At 39.0% G+C, this 13,243-nt stretch overlaps 1 protein-coding gene across 10 annotated transcripts in view; it reads right to left on the bottom strand.

Annotated features, from left to right (window-relative positions):
• Positions 1-13,243, bottom strand: part of RUFY3 (RUN and FYVE domain containing 3) — an 84,478-nt gene that overhangs the window by 4,928 nt on the left and 66,307 nt on the right. For 2 of the 10 annotated variants that reach the window (XM_006142895.3, XM_006142896.3), the window contains 5 exons: positions 8,582-8,701; positions 6,741-6,840; positions 5,069-5,133; positions 1,603-1,630; positions 502-570 (listed from right to left, as the gene is read on the bottom strand). In XM_006142895.3, coding sequence (XP_006142957.1) covers positions 502-570; positions 1,603-1,630; positions 5,069-5,133; positions 6,741-6,840; positions 8,582-8,701 — 382 coding nt within the window. The other 8 variants (XM_014585729.2, XM_006142899.3, XR_003548474.1 and 5 more) reach the window with 7 other exon arrangements.

The raw sequence follows: 13,243 nt of genomic DNA, 5'->3' as shown, positions 1-13,243 counted from the left end.
GTAAGTGCATTGTGCCCTGTGGCAAAAATTGTAAAAACAAAAATAAAAAAGGTATATAAATATTTTTTTAAATTTTAAAAGAATTATTTATTTAATTTTATTTATTCATTCATTTATTTTAATTTGACCAGACACACACACACACACACAGAGAGAGAGAGAGAGAGAGAGAGAGAGAGAGAGAGAGAGGACAAGTCAGAAAGCACGCCACCAGGTCTGGGACTCGAACTGTGGTTGGCCATGTGGAAGTGTCCAGCGCTTTAACTACCACTCCACCTGCTGGTCCCTATTTATATTTATTTTAAAGGGGGGATTTATAAATACAAATTAGTATTAAAAAGAACAGGCACTTAATAAACACCTTTTTGTCTTACATCCCATTCTTGGCACTGAGAAAGCGCTCTCTGTGCCCTTCACGGCAGAGTCCCTGTTCCTCCTGGGAAGGGGCTAGTGGTGCAGTGGACATGCCTGTGAGGAGCCTTCGAATGTCTCAACAGTTACCTTTGTCACGCTGCCGTCTTCTTGGCACAGCTGACATACCAGGGGCTTCTCTGAGTATAGCGATTGGTCCTAAACCATACAGGGAGCCAGTTATAAGTTTTCCTTTGTGCCAGAAACTAGTACTTTTAGAGTATGCATTTTTTTTTTAAGCTATGAAAGTAATCCAACCAACATTAGAGATGATCTAGAAACAAGTTACATATACTCTTCCCACTTTAATACAACTAATAATCCTATCATAATCCTTCCAGATCTTTTAATTTTTATAAAAAGTAACTTGTGATTTTACTTCTAAAAGGAAAATTTAAGTATACAGAAGTATAAGGTATTTAAACACTGCCCCATTCCCCTTGTCTCACTGTCCCATCAAGAATGAAAACCAGTAAGCTTTATTTTATATTCTAACAGGTGAATGACAGGGGTGAGTCAGACTTAAGTAGCCATTTACTGTCTTTTTCATGAGGTTGTCATCTACTGTTATATTCATGAAGTGTATTACAACCTCATGTTAGCTATGTTAGCTTAATTCTAGGTAATAAAGTTTTTTTTTTTTTTTTTTTTTAACTTTCTTAAGGGTGCATGTGCTCTCCAGAGACAGAGACAGCAGGAAAGTGAGAAAGCTCTCCCAATGAAGGATGGCCATGTCACAATCCCTTCTCCATTCTCTCAGAATTTTGGGCATGCATGCACATGTGCCCAGCATATTTTTTCAAGGTGCTGATCCGGCACTTGAACTGTTAGCCATGTGAGATCCAGCTGCTTTAAACACCATACCACCTGCTGGCGCCAGAATGTACTTTTTTGTCCATTCATGTAAGGGAAAACCGAAGGGGAAAGAGCTGAAGTGAGTTCTTCTAACTCTCATGATATGTCAGACATCAAGCGAAATAAGAATTGCTGTTTACTAAGCCAACTGCTTACAGCTGGGCTACTTCCTTTGCGAGCTTCAGGCAATATTTACTTAGGATATTGTTAAAGGGATGGTACACAGAAAACCATTTTCATTCATCTTCCTACTGTACCACCTTGTGTAATGGCTAGGTATGGTTCAATCAACTTCGTAGTTTATATAAAATGTTTTAAAACAGGAGGCTCAGTTACCTGTTCATCCACAACGTGAGACTGCAGCCTAAAAGGAGAATTAAAAACAGTAACAAACACAGTGACTCACTGTTTCCATCTATATCATCTCAATTAAAGGCTCAGACAGCAAACACTTGGTTAAGTAAGCAATAATGCTATCATGCTATTGTTCTTTTACATTGCTGGGAAACATAGCTATTAATCCTGACCTCCAAGGAAAGAACATTTGGTGGTTAAACCTGTTACTAGAATCTGAACCTTGACCAATTCTTGAATACATGATTCCCATTTAAAAACAGACTTAGAGTTCTATATGGCATTTTCTTGGTACTTCCAAGAAAATAGTTAGCACTCATTCTTCCTGACATGTAAAACTCCTGTGGCCCATTGGCCTCTATTTTAGATTTTTTTGTATCTGATATTATGAAAATCTATCTATTAGTATGGTCACATATTAGTCTTCCCTCCCAAATTACTTTAAAAATGTGAGCTTTAGGAAATAATCAGGGAAAGGGAAATGAGTAAGACTGTCACATGAAACCAATTCAGGTTGACATATTTCTTCAGGAGCCTGAGCTGAGTTTACCCTGACTTTCCACACTGGAATAGAACCTAAATGAGAGAAGCAAAATCCACTCTCGGTTCTGGGGAAAATGCACCATAAGATTATAAGAGTTCCTATTCTCTTTGGTTGAGTGTCAGTGTGACCGCTAGCCATATGCCCCAGAGTAACCAGGTTTTCAGAGGTTCCTTAGACCAGTCCCAGGAAGACTGGTAGGTTTTACGAATGCAGTTCTGGCTGGCATAGATTTCGAAGGGTGGCATGATGTAATGCAGAGATGACAAAGGTCTTCAAAACAGGTGACATCCTTGGGTATGTCACCTAGCCTCTGTGCCTCAGGTTCCTCTTTGTGAATGATGAATAGATGGGAACAGAAATAGATCATACCTTGCAAGGAGAATTAAATTTATAAAGAGAGAAGGAATGTGAAACATACTTTCTAAGCTTCAGAGCACAATAAGAGATATCAGAGGTATTGTCTTACATTCTCAGGGCCTGACTCAGAACTTTAACAGACACTCCTGATTCTTCTAGTAAATGCCTTGATTTTAGTCTGGAACTAGGCCAACCCTGAAAGGCACTCAGAAGCCCAGGTTGGCTTTATGGCTCTTCTAGTTTCCTTCCCGTGCCCATGCTGCTGTGCAACGTTAGATGGGCAACAGTTCAAGGTTCATCCTGGGTCATACCAGGCTTTTGAAAGACTGGAAACTTGCTGGCCTTGGAGGCAAGGAAGAGGTATTTAGGCTCAGTGCCCGTATGCTTGGCCTAGCACTGGGCCGTGCCATTTCCTTTCCCTGTGACTGCTATTCCTCCAGGTGACACACTGCATCAGTCTTAAGGCATCAAAGCCTGAACAGGAACAGGTATCCCAAACAGACCTCATATAGTTCTCTCAAAACCCTCTCTGTTATCTTTCCTCATCACTAACCTCTTCCTGCTTCCCCCTACCCATTTACTTATTTATTTATTTGGAGAGGTTTTCGCTATAGGGCGCGTGTGCTAACCAGACAGACAGAGAGAGACATAGAGACAGAAAGCGAGAAATCACCCCCTAGGGGGGATGGTCACACCGCAATCCCTTCTCCTCCATTCTCCTCTCAGGATCTTGGGCACGCACGCACACGCGCCCGGCATGAGTTTTAAGCCACCGGGTCTGGGACACGAACCACGGTCGACTATGTGGGAGTCCAGCGACATAGCCATTACACTAACTGCTGGTTCCCCCCCTACCCATTTTTTAAAGAAATAATTATTTAATTCCCTTTGTTATTACTATTTTTTAATTTGACCAGAGAGAGAGAGACAGAGACAAAAAAGAAGGCAAAGTGAGAAAGCAAGCTGCCAGGTCCAGGATTTGAACTGTTGCTACCTATGTAGGAATCCAGTGCCTTTAACCACCATACCACCTGTCAGAGAGTGCTGCACCTGCTGGAGAGATGGGGGGGTGGGTGTGAGAAAGCACCCCAGTGGGAGATGGTCACGCCACAGTCCCTTTGCCCTGTCTCCTTTTGGAATTTTGGGAACACACCCACACATGCTTGGTACTCAAACTGTGTAGTTGGCCATGTGGGGTCTATCTACCTCAAACGCCATACCACCAGCTGGTACCTGCCGTCCTTTTTAATAGACTTTTATTTTTAGAGCAGTTTCAGGTTCACAACATAAGTGAGTAGCAAGTTCAGAGATTTCCCATATATACCCCGCTGTGCCCCTTCATAACCTCCTCCACTACCAATATTTCCCACCAGAGTGGTATTTTATCTTAGTAATGATGAGTTTACATCATTATTACTGAGATACACACCACTGTTGCCTGTTACATTACGGTTCACTCTTGGTATTGTATGTCCTACAGGTTTGGACAAAGGTATGATGAAATTACCCACCATCAGAGTGTCATAAAGAGTAGTCTCACTGCCCTAAAAATCCTCTCTGTTCTGCTTTTTCACCCCCCGAATCCCTGGCAAGCAAAGATGTTTTTTCCTGTCTCCATGGTTTCACCTTTTCCAGAGTGTCACATAATTAGACCACCGTAACTTTTTTTTTTTTTTTTTTGAGAGTTTTTTGCTATAGGGCCTGTGAGCTCACCAGAAAGACAGTGAGAGACAGAGTGACAGAAAGCGAGAAATCACCCCCCAGAGGGGATGGCCACACGGCAATCCCTTCTCCTCCATTCTCCTCTCGGGATCCATTCTCCTCTCAGAATCTTGGGCACACACACACATACACTTGGTGTGAATTTAAGCCACCAGGTCTGGGACTTGAACCACAGTCGATTAAATGGGAGTACAACGACATGGCCATTATGCCAACTGCTGGTCCCAAGACCACCATCATTTTCTAATGCAGTGGCACTATGTGATATTGTTATATTTCTAACCTGCTAAAATAACTAAAATAAAGTCAGTTTCCTTCAAATGATCCTAGGCCCTTCACAGTGTGCAAATCAGATGAGTTAAGAAAGAAGAAATAAAGTTAAGCTGTTTCAGACCCTTAAGAGAAAGGAAAAATAAGAGATAAGGGAAATGAGTATTTATTTGAAGCTTAGCACACAGGTAGAAACAAGTCATACTCAAAAACATTTAAGAACCTAATAAATGCTACGACCTATGCCTCATTCTCCTGGGACACCAATTCAGTAAATAAGAGAAGTAAACTTTTAAGTGATAATCTGAGTTTGGGGATTAATCAGCAAGGAGTCTGAGAACAGCCTGGTTACTCTTTTTTCTTTTGAATTAGTCTACTAGGTTTGGCTTAACATGTGTTCTCTGGTTTATTATTTACCCTTTTCAGCTTCCAAATGTCTTTCTGGTATATTGCAAGGCAGTGTCTGGTTGGAATCAACACCAAAGTATAACAAACGTGTCCTCTTTCCCATCGCCCCCAAATAACTTTATAGCTTATTAATACTTAATCAAACACCTGTGACTTTCTTCCAGGGCCTTTTTTAGTTTAACATTTTCCTCTTGCATTCTGTGCTTCTCATCCTGCCAAAAGAAAACACCCCGATTTATTAATTATTCAAAATGCTAGACAATGAAGATATTGTAGATGTTTTCTTCTGCAATGGCTTAATTTCAGAATACAGCTAAACAGCTTTTATATTAGGAAAAGGATCTAAACTTTCATGCATGTTTTTCTCATTTTCTGTTCCCAGTAGTTTCTTAACTCTTCTGACAGTTTACAGCAAATGATTTTCAGAGTATATATTGTTTTTAGTTCCTGAGATTCAAATACAGTTCAGAATGTATCCTACTTACTTAAAAATAGGCTCAAGATATCACCTTCTTCCTAGGAGAGATATAACTTTTTTTTTTTTTTTTCCCCAGACCAAGCTCTGAAAAGCTGCTAAAACCAAGCAAGGACATTCTAGCAGGCTGTGCACTCTTCACCATCCAGATGTCCCGGTGCCAAACAATGTCTACCGCTTACACTACTCTGAAGGACCAGCGTAAAGTTCCAAGCTGCAGTTCTACCAGTGCTCGTAAGCTCCATTTGGGCAGTTTTTAGGGATACATTCTTTGTGGAGCATACACACTCCTGCTGGCCTTGAACTTCCCGAATGCTTACAAAAATGGAATCTGCATTCATAGACTACTTGAATTTCAAGGAAAAGAGGTCAATGCAATACTTCCTCTCCTGGAAATCCCACTGCAAGATAATTCAAGAACGAGGAACTTAAAGCCTCCTTGGAAATATAGGGCAAGATAGACCAACAGTTTAGTAAACTTCCATAAACCCTTGAAATTTTATCTTCCCTAAACCAAAGTAATAAAGATAACATGCTACACAGAATGGTCCCTTGCACACTTTAAATTATTACTACTATATAATACATTTCTATTCCTTTCCATTCTCTAGAAAATTAGCAGCTCACTCTGGAAATTTTAAATAAGAAGCTTATGAATTAGTCCTGCTTTGTCATATATGATATGTACACAAAAGAGGCAGTTTTTCTTTAATAGAATAAGTATGTTATGCTTTTCTAACTTTATTATTTGAAGAGGCCAGCACCTGGTTCCTAGGTCCCCGAGAAGACCTTACCGAGTTTTTGCTTCCTGACCTCTACAGTCTCTCCTCCCAAGACTGTTCACTAGCTTGCCCTTCCTCAAGCCTTATTCCCACTCTTTCTAATTATTCCTAAGAGAAATTCCTTGAATATACTCAAACTGAAATCCTCATGGCTTTGAAAAATGTATACAAAAGCAAGTCTGCATTTTAGAATCCTGTTAGGGGGAATTCAGGGTTATATCATATTATTAAAATGATTAGTCAGTAGAAGTTCAAGGAACACATATTTTTGTTAAAATGTCACGATAATTTTACTTAAATAATTGAAAGGGAAAAGATGGTCAGTAGAAATTATAATTACTAAAATCCCCCTTTTCCAAATGAAATCAAGTTAGAGTCAAAGAGGCGGACTCGGAATTCCGCTTTCATCCGTTCACTCCCTATGTGGTTTGCTATCTACACACTTGAGGCCACAGCAATTAAAAGTATATGATCCATGAAATAAAAGGGATAGGTCCATCAGGGTAGCATCTAAAAGTTATATTAAAATTAAGTAAATAAACAAGGCAATGATAAATATTACCATCTTGGGTTCTGGCTTCTGGGAACCCTTTTCTGGGATGCTCCTGTTGTTTTGTAACCGTCTTTCTTTTTCCTGTTTTAGTTCTAACTCAAGCTGGTTCCTGGGATAGGTGGGAGAGGGAAAGGGTGACGTTTGAAATTTCTGTACTCATATTCTCTGAAGGCGGCCAAACCCTCTTATTAAAAAGTTTAATTATTAAATTTTAATACTTGATTAATAAAGTTATTAGCATATGGACAACTAAGCTAAAATATAATAAAACCAGTAACAACAAGATATATTAGGTTGTAGGGAAAGTCATGAGACATTTTTGCATAGAAAACCAGAAAAGTATATTATGACTTTCTCAACAGCCTAACACAAAGCAAGTTTAACTTTTCTTGGACAAGTAAGAATGTACTTTAGGCTCTCCATCAGCACTTTTTTTTTTTTAGAGAATTTTTGCTATAGGGTGAATGTACTTGCTGGAGAGACAGAGAGAGACAGAGAGATAGAAAGTGGGAAATCACCCCCCAGGGAGGATGGCTACGCCACAATCCCTTCTCCATTCTCCTCTTGAGATTTTGGCATGCACGTACATGAACCTGGTGTGAGTTTTAAGCCGCTGGGTTTGGGATGTGAACTGCAGTCAACTACATGGGAGTCCAGTGATGTAACCATTACACCATCTGCTGGTCCCTCCTCTCAGGACTTTTTGGGCACACACGTGCACACACACACGCCCAGCGTGTTTTTCAAGCTGCCACATCTGGGACTCAAACTGTGCAGCCAGCCATGTGAGATCTAGCACATTAACCTCTACACTATATTGCTGGCTTAATAGTTTATATTCACTCTTAATGAATAGTTGTTGTCTGATGACGATTAGGATTTGTTATAGTTGAAAGACAGCATTTATAAATTATCAGCAAGATATAGTATATAAAAAAAGACATTGTAGTTCCATCTCATATTAATTATCTAGTTCCTCTTTACAGTTACATATTTAGCCCCTAAATAGACCCTCAACCACTAGTGTCTTTAGTAGCTATGAGCTTTTTAATTTTTTTTGGAGAGTTTTTTGCTATAGGGCGTGTGTGCTCACCAAAGAGACAGAAAGCAAGAAATCACTCCCCTGGGGGGATGGCCACATGAAAATCCCTTTTCTTCTATTCTCTTCTTGGGATTTTGGGCACGCATGCACATGCTCCTGGCATGTTTTAAGCCACTGGGTCTGGGACTTGAACCATGGTCGACTACAAGGGAGTCCAGTAACATAACCATTATGCCATCTACTGGTCCTAGTAGCTATGAGCTTTATATCCAACAAAGTTCTATTTGTTTGAAGTCAGTGACTTTGGCATAGAAGAGAGTCTCATATGAGAGAAGACGAAAGGGTGGTTAAGGGTTTGGAATCAGAGAGAGGGCTTTTTAAGTGACAGTGTTACTTATCAGTTTAACTGTGAATTTAGACACATTTAACCCCTCTAAGTTTAATTTCATATGGAAGTGGGAGCAAGAATATAACCTATTAATAGGGTATATGTGAAGATATTAGGAGAGACTGTATGTGAAATGTTTTATAAAGTATCCAACACACAGTAAGAATTCAGGAAATATTAACTATTACAATTTGTGTTAAATTGGCTATTAGTTACTATCTATCTAGGAATATGGACTCTAATTTCCTAATTTTCTGATCACAAAGGATGTTGAAAGGACTTGGGGAATGCTGAGAGATGTGAAGCTTTCTGAATTCCAGTTCCAGAGATAGGACATTGCAGAGACACCTTCTCCTTTCTCTGTCCAGCCTGAGAATTACCCATGACCACCCTGTTGGCTCGCGCCACCCCTTGCTTCACCGCTGCCTGGTGAGTGCCTCCACTTCCAGCTGCAGACTGTTGATCTTGTCTCCGAAGTCCTGTTTGAAGAGTCGGTTGTCCAATTCCGCAGACTGGCGGCCTCGCTCAGCCTGACGCAATCTGGATGTGAGCCACATGAACTTGTGATAAAAAACAAAAGCCACGGTGGGGAGGAAGACCAAGTCCACAACGCAAAATAAAATAGCCCAAGGAAGAAGGCAAGGCGAGCAACAACAACAACAACAAAAACAAAAAATAAAAAACTTTGCAGGACACGGGGAGGGAAGAGATGGAGAAGGAACAAACTCTAAAGAAAAGCAAGATGAAGGTGAACCAGGCAGAGGAAATGCTCATTTTCCACTTTTTTTTTTATTCTAGTACTACAGTTTACAGCCATTAGATGATAAACAATAAAACATCACTTTTTAGAAATCCATATCCAAAGCCAACCTCAAGTACACAGGTAATTTAAGTTAAATCCACTTTTTTTTGTTTTTATTTCCTAATTAGTTTGGTACTTTATATTTCTGTTTTACACACATAACTGGAACTTGCAAATGGGCAACTACCTTCTTATCTGTGGGATTATCACATTTTTCTAATCCTTTCCCCAAACCACATATATTAAATCATAGGACATTACACAACTACCTTACCCAGGCTTCAGGTTATTATCTGAGAAGAAGCCATCAGAATTTGGCTATCCTTTCCTTTTCCACCCCTACCACGTGGTGTGTGACTAAGTGGACAAAAAACTCAGCACTGGGTCTGCGTGAGAGTCCTGCCCACATTCACTGAAGATTCTCATGCATGCTTTCTTTTGTGCATCTTCTAACTTTGCACCCATAAAGAAACATTTTAGAGGGTGAAACGCTCGGAGCTTTATGTAGTAAAATTTAGCCGCATGCTATGTGTAGTCTTCAGAAAGCATTATTTTGGTGTTTGATCACTCCATCCAAATGCTCATAGAAAGGTAATGCATCACCGTAAAATGTTGACGAAGACAAAGATATTTCAAAATAAGAGCGTTATTTATATAGGTGCAAAATTATAAGAACTGAGTTCAAGAGCACAGGCTCTTCTATAAAGTTGGTCTAGATGTGGGTTCTTTGACTTGGTTTTAGTTCAAGTCTGTGCAAGGACCCTATAACAGCACACATGGAATTTATCTTGCTCTTTTATTAATTCTCATTTTACCAAAAAAGTAAAGAATTTGAAGAGCTGGATGGAAAGCGGTTATCTTCGTCCTCATCTAAGCAGCATAAATGCTGCCAAGCATACCAGAACAAAAACAAACAAACAAAAAACCCCAGTATTTTGTCAAGACCTTTTAAAGGAATGAAGACTTATGTAAAGCCTCTCTTCTCAAATCATTTTTTAAAAATTGAAGTATTTCAACGATTATTTACAATGTAAAGGTTCTTAGAAAGGGTTAGATCTGTGGTCACTTAGAGAAAGAAGCCCTGCTAATATTGCTTGTGGATATCTACCAAGAACCTTTATTTTTACTTTAAATAATAATAAGGAATATTAAATTGTCATTTTTCTCTTTCCTACTCTGATATGTCTCTCTAATAATTAAATTATTAGTTTCCCAGGACGTTTAGCAGATTCCCGTCTGAATAAAAAGGAACACAACTCTAAAGAGAAGGCTTCCGGGTAAGGAATGACAGGCAGGAAATCATCACGCGTGTCTATACCTTGTCCTCTTTCCTCCAACAGCAAAAGCGGATTTTAAAATGAACAGTGAATTTCTGTAGAGGAGAGTTTTTAGTAAATTTTTTCTCTCTGAGCTAAGTAGGAACTGCAGAAAAATGGTAGAGGTAGAAGATGGCAAATATTAAGAGGGTTTTCCCAAAGCTTCCACATTACAATGTTATCATAAGTAACCTAATTACTAACTTTATCTCTATGTATTGTAGAGAAATGTAAGGATTATTTTTCACCCCTGAAGTTACTAAGGCAAAAAAGTTGCAAGCAGTCTTGGTTACTGAGAGTAGAACTGTAGTGAGATATTGCGTACTTATCCTCAGCTTGGGGATTAAACCTATGTAACAAAAGTGTAAAGGGGCAACGGCCTAAGAGACATGGAGCTACTTTAGAGGAGTCCAAGTTCACGTGGGAGTCACCTCTAGTTCATTACATTGCAATGGCAGAGAAGGCTGACTGATACAGACACGAACAATGCACCTAGAATCTGGTATTATCAAGGACTGGATGGTCAAGGCATCGTTAATATATGTACAGAGCTTCAATTCCCTAGGCCTTTTTTTTTTTTAATGTTTTTATTTATAGGTCAACTCAGAAATAATTTCTCAAAGTTTATTTGGCATTTAATTAGGAATTTATATCAAATTTTCTAACTCTGTGGGGGAAAATAAGAAGAAGGAGAAGAAGAAGAAGAAGAAGAAGAAAAACCCCAACCTATATATCCAATTGGTTTTTTAAAAGTCCGAGAAATTCAAAGTCAACTTTTGGAGACATTTTATATAGAATCAGAACTTAAATGCAATAACTTTCAGATTTCTTCCTTTTACAATTAAGTTGTGATATCAGACTTGTGAGGTGACCAACTGAAGCCCAACGTCTAATGATGTTTTGGAATCAGTTTATTTGCTGCACTATTTAAGGTCTTTGCCTGTTTCACCAAATCCTTTTCACTAAACAAAATAAAAATGAAAATGAAGTGAAAGGGGAATGAGAAAATGAATACACAGGAAACAAAAATTGCAAGAATAAGTCAGCTTAATTTTTTGAAGAGATAGGTCATTATTTTAGTTCTGTTTGCTTTGAACAAGTAAAAAAAAATCATTGAAAAATAATCTAATAGATTTCGAAAGTCTATTCTATGAACATGAAAACTGATTTGTTAAATCATAAATATCTGACTACTTATGAGCAAGTAATACTTAATATTAACTTTCTTAGACAAACTGATACCTTTGATTAGCCACTGTCAGAATTTTTAAGCTTATTTTATTAATTTGCAATGAACTTTCCCATTAATATGAACGGACATTGCTGTTTAGGGCTCTCCCTGATTAAGAATCATGTGAATAAAGTAAGTCACCCATCCATTCACTCACTCATATAGCTATTGATATGCCTTGTACATTCAAAGCACTGTGATAAATCCAATGAAGGAACTCAAGAGATTAGTTAACCTCATGGAGCTACACTCTCACTGGGAGATAAGAGACCTACATAAAGGGCTTTAAGGTAAAGTACACAATGAGAAGTACCATAAGCGGTATGGACATATATATGGATATAAGGCTATGCGTAAGTACAGATCATTTCTAGCTGGGAAAAGTGGTATCAGAGGAAGTTTTGGAGAGGTGGCATTTGAGACTCAGAATAAATAATGTATTTGAAGAACAGGGAGTGGAATGAGGAAGGTCACTTCTAAGAAAAGGAATGAGTGAGAAAAAAAAAAAACACACCATGTCCAGAGACCAGTGGTTTAGATTTGCTCAAGTGCAAGAAAGAAGAGTGATGAATGGATGTTGAAGGTGAAAATGTTGAAAGATTTTGGGTGATGTGGTTTTGTCCATCCAAAATTCTTGTGTTGAGATTTGGTTGTGAAAAGTATTGAAAGATGGGGCCTTTGGGAGTGATTGATTAAGAGATTTTAGAGTCAGGGCCGGCAGGTGGCATGGTGGTTAAAAGCAGCGGATTCTCACATGTCCGACTGTGGTATGAGTCCCGGACCTGGCAGTTTGCTTTCTCGCTTTCCTTTTCTCTCTGTCTCTTTCTGGTCAAATTAAAAAATAATAATAACAAATGGAATTCAATAAGTAACTCTTTTAAAAAAGTGATTTTAGGGGCCCCTATGACTGCGTTCGAGTGGGTTTATGAGAGGAGAAAAGACTGGGAAACATAGCTGAGACACAGATCATACTCTCCTGCCATCTGCCATGTTGTGATGCAGCCAGAAGATCCTCATCAGAGGTGGCCCTGGTCTTTGGAGCTCCAAAATAGGAGCTGAATAAATCTCTATTTTCGTGTTACTCAGTCTCAGGTTTTTGTTTTGTTTTTTTTTTTTTTTTGCATCACAATATTAGACTAAGACAGGTGCCATGCCACACTATTTTTTTTTTTTTTAATTTCCCAGAGGGTAAGTGCACTCACTCGAGAGAGAGACAGAGAGAGAGAGAAAGTGAAAAGAACTCTGAATGGGTATGGTCATGACACAATCCCTTCTCTATCTCTACCTCTTTTCAGGATTTGGGGCATGCATGCACATGTGCCTGGCATGTTTTTCAAGCCGCCAGGATTTAAAACACACAGTCAGCTATGTGGGATCCAGCTGCCTTAACCAGCATGTCACGAGGTGGTCCCACTTTAAATCGTTAAGTCTTGGCCATTTTTCTCGGTTGCTGAATCACCAGAAAGAAAATGGTTTCTGAGAAATGAAGAAATGAGAGTAGCATAGGAAGAAGATGAACTTTGGGTAAGATGAATCAGTACTCCTACATCACCTAGCACCAAAACATTCAAAGACTTGAGTAGTGAACAGTAAAATCACAGAATTAACAAACACACATTCAGAAAGCCTTTCACCCAGGTACGGATTCTTCTTCTAACACAAGAGGCTGAAATGGGTTTACTAGGAATTCTGATGTTCAAAACAGTCATGAGAAACTGCCATTTCTTAAAAAT

The sequence above is a fragment of the Tupaia chinensis genome, unplaced genomic scaffold, assembly GCF_000334495.1.
Source record: "Tupaia chinensis unplaced genomic scaffold, TupChi_1.0 Scaffold000086_1, whole genome shotgun sequence".
NCBI lineage: Eukaryota > Metazoa > Chordata > Mammalia > Scandentia > Tupaiidae > Tupaia > Tupaia belangeri.
The sequence above is the reverse complement of the archived record's forward strand: the minus strand, read 5'-3'. Positions and strand labels throughout refer to the sequence as shown.